The sequence below is a fragment of the Paramacrobiotus metropolitanus genome, unplaced genomic scaffold (genome assembly GCF_019649055.1).
Source record: "Paramacrobiotus metropolitanus isolate TYO unplaced genomic scaffold, Prichtersi_v1.0 Parri_scaffold0000102, whole genome shotgun sequence".
Taxonomy (NCBI): Eukaryota; Metazoa; Tardigrada; class Eutardigrada; order Parachela; family Macrobiotidae; genus Paramacrobiotus; species Paramacrobiotus metropolitanus.
Genome location: NW_026570322.1, coordinates 276,114 through 296,576, shown reverse-complemented (window position 1 = coordinate 296,576; position 20,463 = coordinate 276,114). Strand labels below are relative to the sequence as shown.

Here is a 20,463-nt window from a genome sequence, read left to right as displayed (position 1 = left end):
AAAAAAGTTAAGTTTGAAAACTAAAGTCTATAAGCAAAAGTTTTGATAAACGTTTGATTTGCGATTTAAGAATTTTTTTTCTGCAGGCGGTTTGCCATGGTACCACTGAATGAATTTACAAATCGAAAAACACAAACCTCAGCCCAACGCAGCTGTTTTGGTAATTCCACAAACTGCTTTTCAAAAGCGCCTCCTGGCATACAGTAAGTGGCGTACGTTCAGCCAGTTCTCGTAAGTGACGGAAGTCCGAAGTCGGTGCCATGTGGAGAATTGCTGTTGCCGTCGCTAGCGGTAGCCCTGGTATTCGTGGGCGAAAGAGCTGCCCGCCCTATGGACGCGACGCATTCTATATACGCTATCTTGCGGCCTGCGGGCAGCAGCTTTCTTTTCTTTCTTACAAAATTAACACTTTTGGAACAAACAGTCAGTCCACTTCCTTCGCTATGGACTGGATTGAAAATGTAGACTGTAGCGACTGTTCCCATTTCCCCCAATGTTTGTTCTCCTGTGCAGTGTGAACGCGCTAAAATCGTGCTGGCCAAATGCGTGAAATTGGATGTTACCGGTTAAACGTTTTCTCCTTCGTTTTTTTTTTATTTTTAGGGTTCGATATATGTAATGTTATATATCTGTAGGTACGTAACTTGACAATAAAATATGCTGACATGTTAAAATCCTTAAAAATAGTTGAGCGAAATGGTGGAAATTCTGATTTTATTAAGTAATATTATAAAAGTTAATCTTTATTAGGCAACAGCCATCAAATTAATATAGATACAAGGTGTGAGTGCGGGTACTCTACTTTACAGTCAAAATTTAAACATTGAAAAAACAACCAAAATCTCTATCCTCCCCGGAATTAAAAGGTAACGTGCTTAACACGGCCGTAGCATTTCCCTTACTTAATAACTGCCAAACTAAGCCAAATATAAATGGTTAATTTTTTTTAATATACCAAACTTTTATTAAATTTAAATTTTTAAAAGACCTTTCAGTGTATTGTTAATCGGAATTTTTAATTTGTTAAGAAAGAACAAAATCAGTAGCATTTTGTTTTTAATTAACAAGATTTACATAATTTTTCCCATACATAAGGAAAAAAATTACAGGTGATAGTTGGGTTCAGCGAGTTCCAAAAAGTTTTTAAAGGCAGTTTTACACAGTTAAGAATAGTAGCATCAACTGCGAAAATTCTTTGCACAAACAGCACTTTCTGTATAAAAAGTTGATACCGGTGCGTAGGCCCGTTATAGGCAACAGCCAAATGAGCACACGTGTATCTGTACACTACTGTCTCACCATAAATAATAACTGAAAATGATCTTTATTAGCACAAGCCAGTCCCAGTGCAAATTTTGTTAATAAAACAAGATTAATTATAACAGGAAAATTTCTCTTAAGTTGTCCGTTTCTTCCATAATTCCAAAAACGGCCACCGCATTTCCCCGTTGAATTTCGATAGACAGACGCTGGCGTAGAAATTCATGTAATCGACGTTCACCAGTGCTGCTGCAGTCGCTTGCCGATTTCCTTCACTAAGAGCGGATGCCGACTTTCCCCATGACCCGAGTGTTTCGAAGGCTAAGGGCGCGAAAATGTATCTGCCGTACAAACTGGTCTTCCTGTCAACTGGCATGGGCAGCGGCGGATCCAGCGGCTGCCGAAGTGGACTTGATGTGCGATGGGGCGACAGTGTCGACGCAAGTGACATCCCAGGCTAAACACATGCCACGTTTCCAGGCGAACGTCGTGCACCCGTCCGGGCGACGATCGGACGTGTGGGATATGTGCCGCGGGGCTCGAGCTTCGCTGGGATACCCGCCGAAACTAATGATCGGCAGACAGTACTGTTTAACCCGCCATGGCGAGCGTGTCTACTGAAAATTAATTCAATATATTTATCTGCGTTTTCTACCTTCTTAGCACTCAGGCTTGAGTGTACTTGATAATTGATCTCTGTGCAATGCGCTCAGCAATATTAATTTTAATAATTTTAACAATGTACAGGGGTGCCACGCCAAGTACGGGCAGTTTTCTTAAAATTTCCCAAAAATCACTCGCCACAAAATAACAAACATTTACAAGATCCCTGTGAGTGTCCAACATCTTTTGCACTTGAGACTTCTATTCTGGGAATGTGCCTGGGATAACTGTGGAAGAAAAACTAGGACAGACTAGCTGAAAAAAGTGGTTTGACCCATCGGACTTGTTAACCCCTGCCCAATTTAAAATTGGTTTAAAAATTCTGTTGATGTCCTAGTCTAAAAACAATAACTCTAAGCTGTTTGCCATTTAGTCCTTTTGCAAACTAGTTTATGCCACAGCCGATTTCAGTCAGGCGTTGGTGACCTTTGCAGTCTGACTGTAGACCCCCGAAAATTGGAGGGTGACCTCCTTTGTTTGCTCGCCGTACAGTCGCAGGGTGCCCTATGTGAATGTTTTTGGAAAAATCTCTTTCGATCCTGAAACACTAAGCGTCAACTTAAGTTTTTTTTATCTTCACAACAAGCCCGGGATATTCCGTTCCTAGTAGTTCAAACAGCGACTACAGGTTTTTTTATCTCCAGCTTTGTCAGTTTTTTGTTCACCTTATTTGGCACAACCATCTCCCCGCTTGCGCAATAGATTCCAGTCAAAACGTCAGAGTTGTATGATGTTATTCATGGGTCATCCACGGAAAATCTCAGTTCGAGGTTACCACAATACGTGCGCTAGGCAACCCTATTTTTCCTAAGGTGAGTTATAGCATACCAGTCTATAGGAAAGACACCTCATTTCGTGGCTAGCGGGGACATGGGTGGAACCCGATTTTTTTGCAAACTTGTAACTGACACCTTTTAGGTCTCGTAATAGTTTGCAAAAACACCTACGGAATAAAGTTTGTCGGTAATTGTTTAGGGGGGGGGGGGCAGTTATAAGCGGGCAAACTCCGACCACCACCCCATCCTCTAAATTACCGCTTGGCTCGCTACTGGCAATCCAGAACGTACCGGTTTTGACAGTTTTGGATTCGTAATAAAAAATTACATTAACAATGTTAGAAGATAAAAGCAAAACGATCATACAACTATTTTATAATTTATTTTATATACAACTGCCCGAACTTGGCGCGGCACCCCTGTATTTTGTTGTCAAGTAACGTACTGTATATAAAACTATCACACCCAAAAAAAATAGAGAAGAAATCATTTAAACGGTAACAACTACATTCAAGCATTTCAACATCAAAATTTTGTCGCGAAGGAGCCTGGAAGAATAAGAACTGAGAACAGCCGTTACACTACATTTCTCATCTATATCATAACGAACCGGAAATAGACTGCTATGTGTTGATCTCGTAGAAGAGAGTAATTTTTCATGCAAAATTTGCAAATTATTACTATCGTAATGATAACATTTGTTGCGTATAACGCTTGCTGATAGTTAATAAGTTGTTCGAGTAGATTATTCAATTCCAGTTACCGCAGCATTTCACATACTCTGTACTTCTGCATATGTACAGATGTTTGTGCAAAGTGCAATTGTATACTCTTATAATTATAGATATAGAACTTGCATGCAACCCAAAAGGCTGCTTACAAATACCTTCGCATTTGATTCAGTTTTTCGTTGCATCTCTTTGTATTGCTAGTATGAAAGCCAGCAAATTTTTTGTCCGGATTTCTTTCCAGGATGGAATACTACTGTCTCAGAGTCTCGAATTATATAATTGTGACATGAGCATAAGTTAAATTAACTGGAATTATATAATTGTGACATGAACATAAGTTAAATTAACTGGAGAAAACTGGATACCTGAACCTGTCATATGTACTTATTATTATTTACAAAATACTGCTATACATATATGAAAATATGCCGTATCTGTTTACTTAAGTAGAATTACGCGATTATAATTTGACTAACAGAATGCTGTATTTTGGGATGCCATGCCTCGCGATGCAATCATATACAGAACATATGTAAGTGCAGAACTTAACAGGCAACTTCCTATTTATCATCACTCTTCTGTATTACGTATGTAAAGGGTACAAAAGAGCGTATTGTACGTCTCAAGCCCTGCCAATTAACCACGTAAACCTTTCGCTAAAGTATGATCTGTACAGACAAAAGCCGGTAAATAAATCCAAACATCTCCGTTAACTAATCCGCATTCTGTCTCGACCACTCCAGCCCATAAAAGCTATTTACCTTGATGGCATTCATCCATTGTCCGCGGCAATGGGGATCAGTGTCGTTGGGACACGGTGCGCGTTAAGTGTATGCGCATACACAGACATTGTCCGCGTATACACGGATGATATCTTCCCTGCTGCCGGGAGATTATCCGCCGCCCGGCGCCGGGGACAGCCACTTGAGGAACGATGATGCCGCTGTATAGAGATGAGCATAGGACAATAGGAGATCACTTTCACTCTGCGTCATTGACACGGCCGACGCGCAGACCGCCAAATGACTAATCCCATCCATCCGGCATTTATGAATCTGCGGTAATGGACACCGCAGTTAAAAGACACTTCATTAAAACTCATCACTGGCGTTATCTGCGGACGAAAGCGGATTAGAAAGCAACGTCAAACCGGCGTAAAAGCCGATAATACGCCCGGCGTAAAACTTGCCGCGAAAGGTGCCGGAAAACTGGGGAAAATGAGGGGCGGACAATATATGTGGACCGGGATGTGCATTTGCCGGACAGATGTTACACATTGTTCGCTGATTACTCACCGCTGACAGGATTATCAGCCACATCATTTGTGCTTTACGCCTTTGTCGGCACTAACGTACATCCACTTTCCATATTTTCCAATCGATTAATTTTGCGAGGTTTATCCAAAAATTATTTTGAATTTATTATATATATAATAATATATTTACCATAGAATAAATTTTCTTCAAGTTCCGTTGTTCTTCTTGTAATTTTCTTACGCTTTAAGTAACGTGTTCTTTAAGTCTTTCTGTTATAATCCTACTTCAATTTTTGTTATTATTATATTGTTTGCATTGTTTTGTAATTTTTTGTTTGCAATTGAATTCTTATTTTTATAAAGAAGTGAAATTACGGTATACACTACTCTGTATACAGCAAGTCAGCAACTATAAAATTGTTAATGAAATATACGCAAAAACGAAATATACGAAATATGTTATATATATTTTGTTTAATTGCTTACTTATGTGTTTGCATATGTATATAAACAGGCATATTTGATTTATCGTATATTTTGTTGCGGTCAATTGTCCATGTTGATGACAATGTTTGTCGCAAAAAGGGTGCGGGCGCAGTTGCTAATCCGTCGCCTGACATCGGCAGCATCAAGAGTTGTGTTCCTTGATGAGACTGTCCGCATATTATTATACACACACATAACATACCGCTCGCCAATTATCAGCGTTGCCGGGATTTAGGCCATTTAACTTCTTAGGTTGTGCCCATATATCTCCATAAACAAGCGGATTATCCGCGAATGAGCAGCCAGATGTGCGTCGGATCGTCATGCACCGGGGCATTAACGAGCGTGCTTTATCCCCGGATTTCACCCCCGACATATGCACCTTGATGATTCAAACCCGGCTGCACAATCTGCTCCGCTGATCGTATCTTGTCGTTTTCGTGATTTTTGCTTGATTAAATTGTTTGTCAAATTTACCATTTAGAGTAATGATGCTAATACTCTGCATACATGTAAAATTCTGTTATGTAAACTGAGATAAATATTGTGCTTAACTTATTTTTCCTCTGCACATTCATGAAATTTTTTGCACAAATATATATAAAAAAATTTATTTTGTGACTATGGATGCGTTATATAAAATTCTGTTGCAAAATTTTGTATAAAAGATGTAGTATATTTAAAATTGTATACTCGTATAAAATTCTGTTGTATGTTCGTTTATATTTAATGCTATTTACGGTTAGTTGACGGATTTCGGATGCGGTAAGCAACTGCTACAGTCAATATATTGGTTTTTTAATAGACAGTAAAGACACTCCAAGTTATTCATAGAAAACGAATGACTTTGTCCAAACCGGTGCAATACATTATACAAATGACCTCACACAGCAGTCCTGCCAGTATTTGACGAAAAAACACAATCAAATTCTACCGATAATGTGACTTTGCCAAAGCACACACTATGTGTCTCATCAAGGGAAAACATTTGCGTAATAAAACTTTTCCTTATTGCGACAGCGAATCAAAATTTCCCAGCCGACAACGCTCAATGCATTCCATTTCCAAGAGATCGCGGAATCCATATACAACTCGCAGTTCATGTGCTTATTGCCGCGCCCTTCTTCTGTCCATCCTTGACCTTTCTCTCCAACCCGGTAATCATCTTCTCCATATTCCGCAGATCACTGCCCACCGCCTTTTTCACCGACGAGCTGGAGCTGACGCTGGAGCTGTGGGATTTCGGGGAGACACTCCGCGACTCGGAGATGCGCGTCGGCGACTCCGGGGACCGCGCGCTGGGTGACCTTTTGGGGTTCTGCGGCACCTGGTACGGAATGAAGCGGTGACCGCGCGGCAGCCCCAAATTGCCGCCCGGGAAGTTGTTGGAGTAGGGGTTCATCAGGCCCGCCGCGCCCGGGAAGGACATGGGGTGGTTGAAGAGGAAGTTGGGCGGGAGGTGGCCGAACGGGGAGGTCCCGGACGGGGATTGGTTGTAGAAGGAGTTCAGGTTGGGGAAGGGCGCGTTGTTGCCCGGCATCATGAAGCTGAAGGGGTTGGCGCCGGGCTGGTCCAGCCCCGCGGGTGGGAAGCCCGACGGGTACATGAAGGGCATCATGGAGGTGGGCACCGGGGGGAGGGAGCTGGGCGGGGCGAAGCGGGGGAACCGCGAGAGGTCTTCCGGAAGAGACGAGTCGGGTTTGTGCGAGGGTTTGGAGTCGTCGGATTTAGTGGCGGGGGAGGGGGAGCGGCGGGGTGAGGGGGAAGAGTGACGACGGGAAGTGGGGTCGTTCTCGTTGTCCGATGAATCGGAATCGCTGCCGTCGCGCTTTTCACTGCCTGCATAAAACAAATTTACCAGATTAATAAATCTCTGCTTTTGTAAGTTCTAGTTTATTTTGTTACTTACTTAAACGTAAATTTTTATTCTTAATAGCAAAAAATAATTTTTGAGTAAATAATGTAATAAGTCAGTTTTATGCAGAAATAATATTGTTTCTTAAAATCAAGGACATTAGGTTGTTAACGGTCATTAGGTCATTAGTCATACGAATGAAAAATTATATAATATACGCAAGTTAATTAATTTCGATGATGCGAGGAAAGCTAAGTGCGTTTGATGAGCTAAATTCCAAATTAGGTTCCCTGATCACGCAGAGGTGAATGGAAAAAGCAGGCCTGATCATGGAGCTGTCAGAAGAGATTAGACGCATTACACATCCAGCACGCACCTGCCCGCTGATGGGCGTTATTAATGCGGGTGAATCCGTCGCACTGGACGGTATTCTTCTCATCACGCGGCTGGGCCAGCGCCGCTTCACTGCCCTCCCGTTCCTCATCGCGCCCGGGTGCCGCCGGACTCACGGATGACGTGGAGGATGTGGATGAGTGTTCTTTGTGTGGCGGCGACGCCAGCCCCGTCCCACCGGCACCGGATGTGCTGAAGGAAGCGGATGTGGTGTGATGATGATGATGGTGCTGGTGATGATGGTGTGAGTGGTGGTGCGAATGTGCGTGATGCGGCTGCGACTGCATGAGACGCCTGCAAAATATAGACCGTCAATAATATATATACGCCGCAATCGGCCGCCGCAGCTGACGTAATCTACACGGGCTAATTGCGCGCGCCGGGTAATTTCTACACGGGATCATTTTTCATGCCGACCGCTGGTACATTAGCATTATGAATAATTGGGCATGTTTGCGAATAGTTGGAGTGATTCGGCTAACACGATGCGCCGGGGTAAATAATGGGCTGGCAAAGAGAATTAATGCCGCTTCAAGTGGAGCGTAGCGCGTTCATTCCCGCCGCGACTCCGCCCCGCTGCATTATCCGGCTTTGTGTCTAATGAGGATCAATTACGCTGGCTGTTTGCACACAACGCAGCAGCGCCGGCGCATCCATTCCGTTCGGCCGATCCCGGCAGAACAGAAGAGAATGCGGAATTCGCGGCCGAGTGATGGACAAATTAGCGGCTGTCTTGTTTCGGGAACAGTTCAGCTGCTGCACTTCTGAGTGGGACGTCTATCGAATGTCGGTGTTGCGAGGGATTCTCCCTAATCGAAACTGCTGTCTCCGTCACACCTTCTCAATTAACGCTCCATTCTTCGTGCTCAACAACAGCTACTTAGTGCAGTCAAAGCACAATATGTATGGCTGCGGAAACGTTACCGGCAAATTGCTATGTTATGAAACTTTGCTACATTTTCTTAAAATTATCACAGCCAGATTTATATTAGTTGCAAAATCTTTGGAAATACATAGTAGGACTGCATAGGTTATGGTCCATTTTGACCCTGATTACTCTAGTAAAATTGTTTTTATTAGCAGTTTTGACTTTTGCGCAAAATGCCCTGTTCTTTCCTACAGAGCTTTCGTCACGTTAATTTTGAAATCAGATCGTCTTGGTATCCTACTTATCTCGATTTTCACAGCAAAAAAATCTAGGCTGCTCTGATTCGCTCGGATGTCGTCTAAGCCAGCACGTTTAGCGGTCTTAATTAGTGTTTCCAGTGACACGACCAGTAATTATCCTCGTTGGAGCTTAATTTACCAGTGACGACAGATGAATGTGGCTGTCGTTAGCCGCAATTATGGTGCGTAATTCGAGCGCGTACTCACTTTTTCTCGCGCTTCCCGGCGCCGGTGTCGCGGAATCCCTTGGCGAAGGGGTTGTTGTCGATCTTCAGCTGCGTGATCTGTAAGAGAAGAAAGGTCACCGCTGATTGCTACGCGTGTCGTGTCGTGCGTGCTGGGACGGGCAACACTTCGCGCTGCGTCGACCAGCGCTTGTTCGACGCGGAGGCGTCCATTTTGCGCAAGGGACGCCGCAGAATGGAAGCATCTGCTGCGAATGAACCAACTGCGGAATGTGCTGAATCGCGGCCGGCGTTCCGCCTGACTGCGTCCCGCAACATGTCGTTGTGGCTGTGCGCTCGTTATTGTTGGCGGGACGCTGACTGAGTTTTCTGCGTGTTGGTCAGTGATGAATGGGCGTCGAATGCGGATGAGCGATGAAAAAGTGGCGCTGGCTGATGATACATGGTTTACGACGTGATCTGCGCTTGGCGAGCCGTTTGACAACAGCATCGGCCTTAATGACTTTCCGCACGCCATCGCGTCCCGAGCCGCTCTTCGGCTGTGAACACAGACGCTGACGCGGGACCATCGCTCTCCGCTGCCGGTGCGATGCTTCCCTTGAATCCCTTCCCATTAGCAATACACACTCGCTCGCCTCAGAGTTTAATGTCCCTCTGCCAACAGATTGACGATGCCGCCTAACTTATGTTTTTGCCCATTATAACCCGCCATCAAAATGCCACTGATGCATGAAAATCGCTCGTCATAATAACGAGCGACTCATTAATTCATAACCATGTAACGGCTTCATGTTTATCGTTCATGTAAAATTAATCTCTAGGCTGTATGAAACTGTTTGGTCGATCAATTTCCTTAGTGCAGTTGCTTTTTGACCGCAACCGATAACCGCCGCTGTTTGTTCAATTTCATCAGAGAAAGTGCTGTTGGCATAATCGCGATAGCCGCGTTATTCGGTCAAAATGGTTTTGTCTAATTGATGCTGGCAGTGCAGCTGGATGCTGAGCTTGTCTTTAACCGCTACAAACTGGTTTAACCTGCCAACCGCGGCGCTACCGATACCGATTTATCGCATTCTCCTGATGATCCGTCACGACAGCGCCGTTGTGGGGTTGATTTTCTGTTGGCTGCCGTGCAAACACGGAGCAAAGATTGCCACTGACCCATAATACCGGTCGTGCACGCCGCGTCGATATCAAAAGCATCCACCTTTGCGTGTGTTTGTATATTGTGTGTATGTGTGTGAGCGCACAGATTGAGACGATTGTAATTAGGATGGAAAAGGGCACCACTCACCTTCTCATTTTGATAGGCTGTCACTGCAAAGAAAGCCGATATTAAGAGTGAGGATAATAATACACAGGGCAAACGTGGCGCCACCTACCCGCTACAAACTGGGTCTCCGGGAAGACGAACGACCGGCAGGCACTGAAGAACACCCGGCTGAGGTCACTGGCCCGCACAATGTGCAGTCGTGGCTGGTATTTGTGCATGGAGTTGAGGATTGTCTGCTAAGGAAAGAGAAGCAACAATAGTGTTAACATTCCGTAACTTTGGGCTTGTATTTTTTAAGGTTTTACGATTCAGCAAGTTTTTGCTACGATCTGTAAAATTACTCTGCTTAGTTGAACGGAAAAACCTGCGCCACGAAACTAGGTTAGTGACTGTAGAGAACCGTTTAATTACAATGCATGTTTTCGCACGATGAGCTGTTGGACATGAGGGGGCGTGGCCAGCGGGTACATGTGAACGGTGTTGGAACAAGGTAGATCGTTCTCAGCTTTGGCGGCGTGTTTACCCAGCACTAAGTGTCAAGTGGCTGTGCCGAGGTAAAAAAGGAAGCTTCAAGTGTTGCCTGTTGTCACAACATGTCGCACTCGCGCCGCTTCAAGGTGGCCGCGCTCAGCCACCGCCAGAATTACAGCTGTATCATTCGGCTGCATGTGTGTGCGCGGACACTGTCATTAGGGAGGCGCTCGACAAGCCAACAACCGCCACGAAGCCGGTTAAATGAAATGGCGAGAACGCAGCAAAAAACCGCCGTGGAAGACTGGTTGCTGACTTGCTGTGTGTGTGGCACTCGGCCGACTTGACCGCTCGAGTGGCGGGAAAGGCGGCAACCTGGACGGGCCAAAGACCGGCGATCTGGTTTTTGTACAATGAAGGAAAACATATGTTTCGCTGTTGACCTTTAATTAAATGCCTTTAATGAGCTTTTGATGGGGCTATTAAAAAGGATTTAACCTGAAAATTCATTGCTGGACAAACACGTAACTTCTGCTTTAAAAGTCGAACAGATTCGCGTCATCGTTGCTCCCGGCATATTTCAACAGTGAAGATCGCTTCTTCAGCAAGAGACATTTTATTTCCTTCAGCAAACTTATACGGTATTTTTTTTAAAACAACTGCTGCTTTAATTGCTTTCGAAAGGCGCTAGAAATAAATGAACAAAATTTTACTGTTAAGGTTTATTATGCGAAACCGCTCGATGATCAAAGTACGCGGGCGTTATGGTAAACTTGGAAAATACAATTCCCAGCGGATGCGTATAATGGCATGTGTTTGACCAAACGCGAGGCTCTTAACGGCCTGCATTACAAGCACTCAGATGACAAACAACTTCTCGCTCGACTCATGTCCAGCTCAGCGCAAAAATAACTTATCCGCAAACAAATTAAACAGACTTGAAACAGCGATGGCAGTTGCCTGACGAACTGACGTGTTGAAATTTCCTTAATACACTTGTTGTTGCACTGGCCCACTTAAAGCAAAAAGGAAATCACTGCTGTCGGCGGATTACAGAGAAAGAAAACAGCTAACGTGTTGAATTAGCGAATTTCTGACAGTACCTTCACACAAGTGCATTTTATCCGTGTTATAGCATAAAACAAAAAATTCCTTTTTTTTTAAATTCATTTACCCATAGATACATTAAAAATAAATTGTTGACCGATTGACCTTTCAGTTTTGCTGAAATTTAGAAAAACATTTACATTAGCTGATAATTTTTTACACTTTGTCATAAAAGGCGAAACCAGTTACAAGACATTAAAACGAATACGTTGTAGCTGATGTCGATTAGGATACCCCACAAACGAGTAACTTGTCGGCACTTAATTGCCTCCATGGAAAATCTAGACCGGTCTCAATTGGCGCTTTTCTGTCATATTTTCCTCTCAAAATAACCTGATCGCTTTTTAACGAGCTCCGCTGGCCACAAAGGCAGCGTCGCAGCATTTGCAATGCAAAAAAAGGGAAGCGAACAGAATAAATGAAGACCCCGGGAATGATGACTCTGAGGAGCAGTTTTGACGCAGTAACCGATTGATGGCCGAGGTCGTGTACAAAACGGCGCGGCCAACAATTGGCCGAGGGATCGATACAGCTGCGCCTCGGCGAACGCATCCATAACGTTTGCCACTACTCTCTGTGTGTTGGATGGATGTTGCGTTAGGGACGCGTATCGATCTGTCCTTAACAGATATCTGGTGCGTCCAGGCGCCGAGTGTGATGGGAAGGCGTTTAGGGAAACGAGTGGCGAAGGGAGTTTGTGGTGCCGAGAAAAGAGCCATCCATCACGGGGAAGGGAAGAGCGGGAGCGGGCGATGGGAAGAGGAAGGAAATCTCCTTTGCACATCCGTCGTCCTCCTTCCACCGCGCATCACACACACACACACACACACCGATCGACGCGGCCGACGGCGGAGAGAAGAGAGCAACGACAGCGCGGGATGAAACAGCTTCACTTTATTCTCTCTCGCTCCACATTAACGCTAACGTCCGCGGCGCTAACACTAACGCAAACGGAAGGGAAACAAATCCCTCAACGGTGGCCTGCTGCGCCGCGGAGCGGAGCAGAGCAGCGCAACAGAGACCGGCTGCGCTGGATAAACAGATGAGCTTGATTTATCTATCCAAAGAAGCTTTTCTGACAACGCCCGGTCCAACGCGCGAAACTCTATCCTCCACTTTCCGCATTTGCTATCGATCTTTGCGCTCGCTGGGGTTAAAAATCTCACGGTATCCTAAAGTAGTGTTTCTCTTCGGCCCTAACCTAAATCGACCCAACTTAATTCTGGCGAAAACATTCCGAGGGAATTTGTCCAGTGAATCATTTTAAAGAAAAGTCAAGGTTTAAACTGTTCACGGTGTTATGGCGTGTGTAGTAACATCCTAAATAAATATTATATTATTCACACATAAAGGCGCATAATACGCGCGCACCGGCGGCGCCGCATTCTTTCCCCATTGATAGAACCTGACACATTTGCCGAGATTAAGCTTCAAGTGGCTGTATTGAAAAGCCCCGGTACAACCGGTCGACGCCGGGGTTTTATAATTGTGTACCGATCAACATGGCAGCAGCACACAAAATGTCAGCTTGTTTTCTATTATCACCGCACAACAAAAGCCCAGAAAGAGTTTCGGGTGTCGATGACGCGCTCCACAATACCCGCATCGCGACAGTTAAAGGCGCGAAAAATAAAAGAAAAGCCTCTGAATGGGGTGTGTGTTTTGTTGGATTTTTCTGTGCATTACCTGTCAAGAGGTATTGATAGCTGGCTGCTGACAAAGTCAAAAATTTCCACCACACGACAATACGACTGTTTGTTCTTGCGCCACTATGAGTCGTTGATGCGGAGAGAAAGAGAGAAACGAGACAGTAGAGAACAGAGCTATTCAACGCGTAGTTGCAGCTAATTTGCAGATTAAAAACCGGCCACATCGCGTCCCCGCTGCAACATCGATCAACACGAAAATTATCGCCTTCGATTAAAATTAAGCTGCCCTCAACTGAAAGAATGGTTGTAACATAGAGAATGTCGACTGTATAACCGGGTAAGTGGCATGTTTGGCCAGTAAACACCCCGGTTATCGTCGAATACGGAGCGTAGTTCAATGAATTTCAAACGAGATTTTAATTTTCATAATTAAATGCTTATTTTTCACTTGAAAATTGTGTTAATAATATTTTTCCCACGTTTCAATATGCTGGGAAAATCGTACCGCAACACTTTAAATAATTAAGACATTATACACACAAAAATAATTTTAATAAGAATTCGTAGGAAAAATTAAGCAAGCAGTTTTCCTGTTTAAGTGTTGCACTTTTCTTGAATAAAGTGGAATAACGCGTTTGTCGCGTAGCAGCAAGGCGACAGCCTAAAACCGCGACAGCCACTCAAAGGCGTTAATTTGCTCGTCAACGCGCTGTATGTACACTTACGAAGCCGTGCTTGTCGGAGATGTTATTGGTCAGTTTGAGTTTATGGAAAGAGACGATCTTTTGCATCCACTGCTCGCCGGTGCTGGGTGAATCCGGATGAATATACATCCGTTTGGGCATCTCGGGATCGGCTTTTCCCGCCACCATCCAGCGTGAATTGTGAAATTTATACCTGCACGGAACAATTTACCCCGACCTGGGTTATTAATTATTCACTGTAAAGTGCCATCGGCTGCCTAACGATAATTATTGCGAATCGATCAATTGCTGCTGGATTACACTTTTTACACTTACCGTGAAAATTGCTGCTGGATTACACTTTTTTCGGCTGCTGTTCTTCAAGATATTATCGCGCACCGCGTCTTGGCAGCCGAACAGTGCATTTAAACATCTGCCGGGCGCATTAATAAAATATGATATTTTTCAGCTCTACCGATAAGCATCTCGTTCGCTTTTAATGGACACTTTCTCATGCGCACAAGGCGACGATAATAAGTGATCAATTCATTGCCGATAATGATCTTACAGAGACAATTCTCGCACGAAAACAGCCATAATGCACCTACCGGCAGTCGTCCGCAGGCACGATATCCAATAGAAAACAATATTTGGCGCGTTTGTCCAGTCCGGATACTTTGACTTTGTACGAGGGAAACATGCGTCTGTTGAAAGAGAACATTTTAACCGATTGTTTTGTCATTAATATTCGTCTACCATGGCTATTAAAACGCGTCGTTTATTTGATTAATCTGATTATCAATTAGGCAGTTATTTCCTTGTCATTGTCACACTGTCGTAAAAAGTCGTAAAAATGTCCCTATTTGGAAGTAGAACAGCCGGAGCCCTCTCTTTCTTTTTTACGAGCGTTGCCTTGCGCCAAAAACACGACGGCCCGTGGTTTAACTACGGCCGGTCCGTAACAAAGATTTATGCGACCCAGCATGAGACTGTACAGTCAGCGCCGTCAAAAGCCGAGAAAAATTACGATGGGTTGCGAGCAATTTAGCACTGTATGATTATATCACGCAGGTAGTGCATAAAATTAAAAAAAAGCGGTTAGACAGGTGTTTGTACAGTGCTAAGCGCAACTGTGCCGCGGCGCCCGGTGACAAATGTTGGCGCTGCGGAGCGGTAATTGCATTGACAAGCTGTGTCTCTGTATTAGAGCACAGCGCGCTGCTGAATACAGCAAAAATCGCTGCCAATGCGCGCGGCTGGGTTTATTTTCAGGTCTAGCTGCTAACAAATGGATTCTTGATTTATCTCACTTTTGCAACATTCATCATCCGATGGCTGGCCGTTTATTTCAGCCTGGGCCCATTCTCCATTTTGACATTTTTTCTGCCTCGATACAAACAAAAATTGCCAATAATTAACTGTCATAATCAAGCGGACGCGAAAAGGCGAAACGATTACAATTGCTGTGTTTTCGTGTTGCGGTGTGTTTTCAGTGCGAGAGGAAAAATGGCAACGGAAGGGTTTGGCTTTTGTTTGGCCGCATAATCAGCGGCACAATCGAGGCTTCGGCTATTGTTCACCAGCGACTAATTCGTCAATAATCGTGTCAATTTTGGCCGCAAAAAAAGAGCGTGCGAGAAAAACAACCGGCCGGCTAATCCGCTTTAACATGTCGTGCGAACAAACTCGTTAAAAATCAGCCGCGATGGTTTATATTTTAAAGCACTAATTAATTAACCCGGCGGATAAAAGCCGTGTAATAATAATATTTGGATTTTTTGTTTTCGATAAATTATCGAAACGCAGTTATCGTCTTTAACAGAAGTAATCCCAAAATATTATGTTGCTACATTTCAGCGCTATTATCCATTCAGCGGATGATCATCCGCTATTATTGGATTAACGCTGTACAATCCGAAATAAAATGTAAACAGCAATTATTCCAGCGCCGCATACATATATAGCCGGCGCACCATACAGACACACTGCGACCGTGTCGACGATTGACAGCAATTAAGTCGCTTACAGGTCAGCGCATTCTCTAAGCGCGAACTAGAATAAATTTATCAACGGCAAACGTGCAAACAAATGAACGCCCCATTGCGCCTTGGCTGTGTTAAGAAAAACCCGACCGCAATTACCGAACAGGGGAAGTACACCATGTAACAACTACTCTGTGTCGTTGGTGATCCAATTTTAGCCAACCCCATTATACGGCCGCAACACTGGCGGGCAGTCCTAATTAAAACCCCATTATATTTGAGGATGTTCCTGTTGGCCAAACACCCGTGCTCTGATGCTACTGTGTGTGTGTCGCCCAGTGTCAATATGCGCCCGGCTAACAGACGGGGCGTTGCACACACGGATGCTGCGGATGGGACTCTATGAACTTGCGCTGATTTGTTTACATAGTATTTCCAAAACGACTCTCTTTCTCTCTCTCGCGCGCTCTCTTCTCGGCTCTCTCTCAACAATGGGCTGGCTTGTCAGAGGCATGTCGATAGCAGCTGAATATGTCTCCATTTCTTCCCGCAGCATATTAATTAGCCGACAACAACTGTATCATATTTTCTAGGCGTTGGTAGAGCATTAACTTTATCGGCCGAATTTCGCGATATAAGATTTTTAAATTCAAGAAAAATTATTTTTCAAAATTCAGAGAAAATTATTTTGTAAATATTTCTGCCGGCAAACTGACAGGTTGAGTTTATTTATACAGGGCAGTCGTTGTCGAGGCATCAATGGAAGGGATGATAACGAGATGAGAGGGATGTACCCGAGCAATCGAGTCCATTGTCTGCCGGCCGTGTATCGCGCACACGATTCTAATTCAATAACAAGCTCCGGAAAGTAATTAAAATATCAACAACTAATCTCGCATTATGCGCCGGTCCATACAGATGCCAGCCCCGCCGATCGATGGCATGTCAAATTCCAAATGGACATGCGCAACATTATTGCACCGTTTATGCACATATTCGTTAATTTGTAATGCACTCAAACACTTATACACGGAACCGGGGAAAATATTCTAATGTCGCAGTTGAGAGTTCATACTGCGAGATTCAACGCCCACGCGGAACATTACGTGAAATATTAATGGAAAAATATTCTAACGGCGTAAATAATCGTAATTGCGACTATTTCGATAAAACAAGATTTTTAAATTCTGGCGGAAACTGCTTATGTTAATATCTGGTGAGGAAGACGTAAGCGTGATGAATGCGCGGAATAATGCGACACATTCGCACATATTGTATTATGCTAAGTAATGTTTCCATGTTGGTTTAGCGATATTTTGCCATTCCATCATCGGATTAGCGTCACGACAGCCGCAAACAACGCCGCTGCAGCGACTACCTGAGCGGTTGCACTGCGTTATTAAACGCCGCAACTATGCAATCTGCCAACATCTTCGCTTTGCATTCTATCAATCGCGCACTGCTCCAATTAAACGCGGTCTAATCCGCCGCGCGACTGTTCACTGTGGACTGCTTCTGTAAAGCATAAACAGATTCCTCGCTGCAAAACCAGCGTCTTCGCTTTCGACCACACAAAGATGCGGAGGATCACGTTTCCCGAATCAACAGTCGCCCATTCTTCGGCCGCACAATAACACACTCTGTTACACATTATATCAGCGACAAAGCTGCCGCTGTTCCTGCACGCGTCCATTGTTTACGCCGCGGACACTCAGTCGTGGAAACAGAAACAAATGCAGCGCGGCTGCATTTTAAACTGTCTTGCATCGGAAGATGCAGAACTGCGCTGCTGTCGCGCTGGGTGGCATTGCGTTGCGTTGCATTGCGCTGATGAGCAGCCTGATCGATACACTATCGCTCATTCTATCGCTGCATTCATCAGTGAGTGACCTTTCGCAATCGAAGCGCGCTGATTAGATAGGCATCGCAATTTGCGGCCAAACATCATCATTCCGGACTAATATACTGCTGGAATGTCCGATGCCAATCCGACGCTGCCCATCAATTCATTCAAACCGGAAAATTGCGCGGAAATGTATGACGTAAACAATCGCAACTTCTTACTAGTACAGTCATATATTACATTATTATTCATAAAATCTTTTGATGGCTCTGAACTACTCGCATTTCCTTCCCGTTTAGCTACAGAAAACGTTGCATATGCTTTTACGTAGGTAATCATAAAAACGCAGGCACAATTCACTCAATATTACTTAAAAAAGTGAGGCATTTATCTTATGTAGACTAAATAATATTATATTATAGAAGTTATAGAAGTACAGAGTACATCTTTATACTGCTCGTATTCTTTGTGCTCATATTAATGCGAAAAGCAGTAATGTAAAAAATTCTGTAACCCTGGACAATCTTTTTATGACATTAAAAACGTTACATTTGCTAAACATATGATAATCTATTGATGCCTAGGTGATCTACGCTGTAGGTAGTTGAGTATAAAAACCGTGATTGACACGGATAGAGCGAGTAATAATAATGGGCAAATATTATGCAAAGCTGACCATCAATTTTGCTTACCTGCCGCTTTTGGTAATCACTGCCGATCCGAATATGTCAAAGAGAAAAGGCGCCGTTAGATCAAATGATGCGTGTAAGGCATCGCAGTTGCCGCGATGTTCACATAACAAGTAGCACCGATGCATTCTCATCGCGATAATATAAGTCAAATCGGAGGAATCTTCTTCGAATAAACACCGACATTGCAAATAAACCAGCGCTTACCCATTTCCGTGCCCAAATTGTGGAACTCCGTCCACAACTCAGTCTGGTCCAGCTCCACTTTCGGGTCGTCCTCCACGTCGTCCTGGCCCGGCTCCACCGTCCGCACCGGCCGCTGGTGCGCGCCGAAGTCCAGCGGCGCCCCTCCGCCCAAAAGGGAGGGGCCGGAGGGCGCCCCCGGGGGAAAGGGGGCGGGGAACTTGTTGAAGAAGGGGTTGGAGAAGGAGTGCATGGGGAACGGCGGCATGTGCGGGAAGAAGGGGTTGCCGCCCGGCAGCGAGTGCTGCGGATGGGCGGGGCCTCCCGACAAAATGGAGTTCATGGAGAAATCCGGGGGGCCGCGGTGGGCCGAGGAGGGGGGGAATAAAAACGGGGGATAGGCCATTATATACGCAGATTAAGCGGGAATCAAGTGACCTTTGCCGCTAGCACGACGGCATCGTCGGGCGAAGTGGGAGATGATTAAAATGCACCTTCTGACACGCTGACAAACGCTTAATGTGACGGCCGCTGGGATTTCAATTGGATTTCTTGCGCGGAATTGAAGACTTTGGCGCGTCAAGCTTCTCACTCGCTGTTTGCCAATTTTTTCGCCTTAGAAACATCATACAATCAGCAACGTACGCATTAGTACAGCCGACCGACAGCGTGAACTGTTACAGTGGCGTTTAAGCTGGTTTTCTCTGTCGGCGTGAGCTTTGTGTGCTGCGCGTTGTACGAGCGCCATTAATACGTGCGCAGTTGTATCCGGCGCAAACAGTAGCCAGCGAGAGAGAGATGTGAATGAGTGAGCGCGCGTGAGAGGAAGGCGCGAAATAAGAAGTGCGGGGCGGCGACGCTTCCAGCAGCCAACAAGCAAAGCGATCGACACGTACGGCGTACGTACGTGAATTAAAAGTGTGCGGAAAGCGATTGCGTTGCACGTCAGGCGCCAATCGGTTGGCAGCTGACGAATGGGCCAATCGGTTAGTCGGTGTTAAATCAAACAGGGTGGCGTCGACGGAATCGACTTCTCACTCGCTCGGTGTTTTGCACAGGCAGCGCGCATATGTGCATGTGCACTTCACTACTTACAGGGAGTGAACGAGCCACGCGATAATCAGACTTTTCAGTGGCAATTCTTGCACATCAGGGCCTTTTTGCCGCTATTTAAATACATAGAGAGGACAGGAATAAAATTATTTCTTATACCTACTTCATCTGGCGAATAAAATTCGGTATGCCAAGACAAAATTGTGCTGCTACCAATTTTGATTATTATAATTTGGAATCGTAGTCACGTTTGTTGTATACGAAATAAATACTAATCTTAAAAAATTCCACCTAATGCACGTCTCATTTTACGAAATAAATAAATTAAATTTTTCCCAGTGAAAACCATGATAGGGGAAATAATATATGATTTGTATGCTTAAATAGTTCAAATGTCATCATAGCGCAACTGGGTTGGTGCTATAAATTTGCGCGTACTACGTGGGAAAATGTGGTGCTGTGCAGCATCTGCGTGGAGTAATATGACAGCGCGGACAGGCGACATCATCGAGGAAGACGAGCTGAATTAGGAGTAACATAAGAATAAAAGAGTGATAACAAGTGTAAACCAATCCTGAAGAGACGAGTTGTTTAAATTCTGTCAGAATGGAGCAGCATTGTGTGGCGAGTGAATAACGTGTATAATGCCGGCGGAATTAAGCAGACTGCGCCGGTTGTGCATGCGAATATGGGTATCTGTGTGCTTTTAATGGACAGACACAAAAGCCGATAACAAAACCGAGCGACTGATCTGTCTGT

At 44.6% G+C, this 20,463-nt stretch overlaps 1 protein-coding gene across 2 annotated transcripts; it reads right to left on the bottom strand.

The window, feature by feature from the left end:
* Window positions 1-5,970: 5,970 nt before the first annotated feature.
* LOC129597221 (T-box transcription factor TBX3-like) lies at window positions 5,971-19,429 on the bottom strand. 2 transcript variants are annotated; one of them, XM_055494688.1, is made up of 9 exons: window positions 18,676-19,429; window positions 18,472-18,490; window positions 14,563-14,658; window positions 13,997-14,168; window positions 10,154-10,280; window positions 10,066-10,088; window positions 8,794-8,870; window positions 7,403-7,713; window positions 5,971-7,010 (listed from the first exon to the last, which is right to left on the bottom strand). In XM_055494688.1, exons 1-9 carry the CDS (start codon window positions 19,055-19,057, stop codon window positions 6,271-6,273), a joined length of 1,947 nt encoding a protein of 648 aa, XP_055350663.1. In that variant the 5' UTR covers window positions 19,058-19,429; the 3' UTR covers window positions 5,971-6,270. The 2 variants fall into 2 exon arrangements, with proteins under 2 accessions (XP_055350663.1, XP_055350664.1); XM_055494689.1 differs by having other exon boundaries at window positions 10,154-10,277.
* Between the last annotated feature and the right edge of the window lie 1,034 nt (window positions 19,430-20,463).

Bases quoted from the DNA above. Each gene is read 5' to 3' on its own strand.
- LOC129597221 (XM_055494688.1), bottom strand. From the start codon at position 19,057: ATGGCCTATCCCCCGTTTTTATTCCCCCCCTCCTCGGCCCACCGCGGC. The intron at 14,169-14,562 runs GTAGGTGCATTA...TGTTCCGTGCAG, and splicing joins GTGCCTGCGGACGACTGCCG to GTATAAATTTCACAATTCAC. The intron at 10,281-13,996 runs GTAAGTGTACAT...CTCTTTCCTTAG, and splicing joins TCTCCGACAAGCACGGCTTC to CAGACAATCCTCAACTCCAT.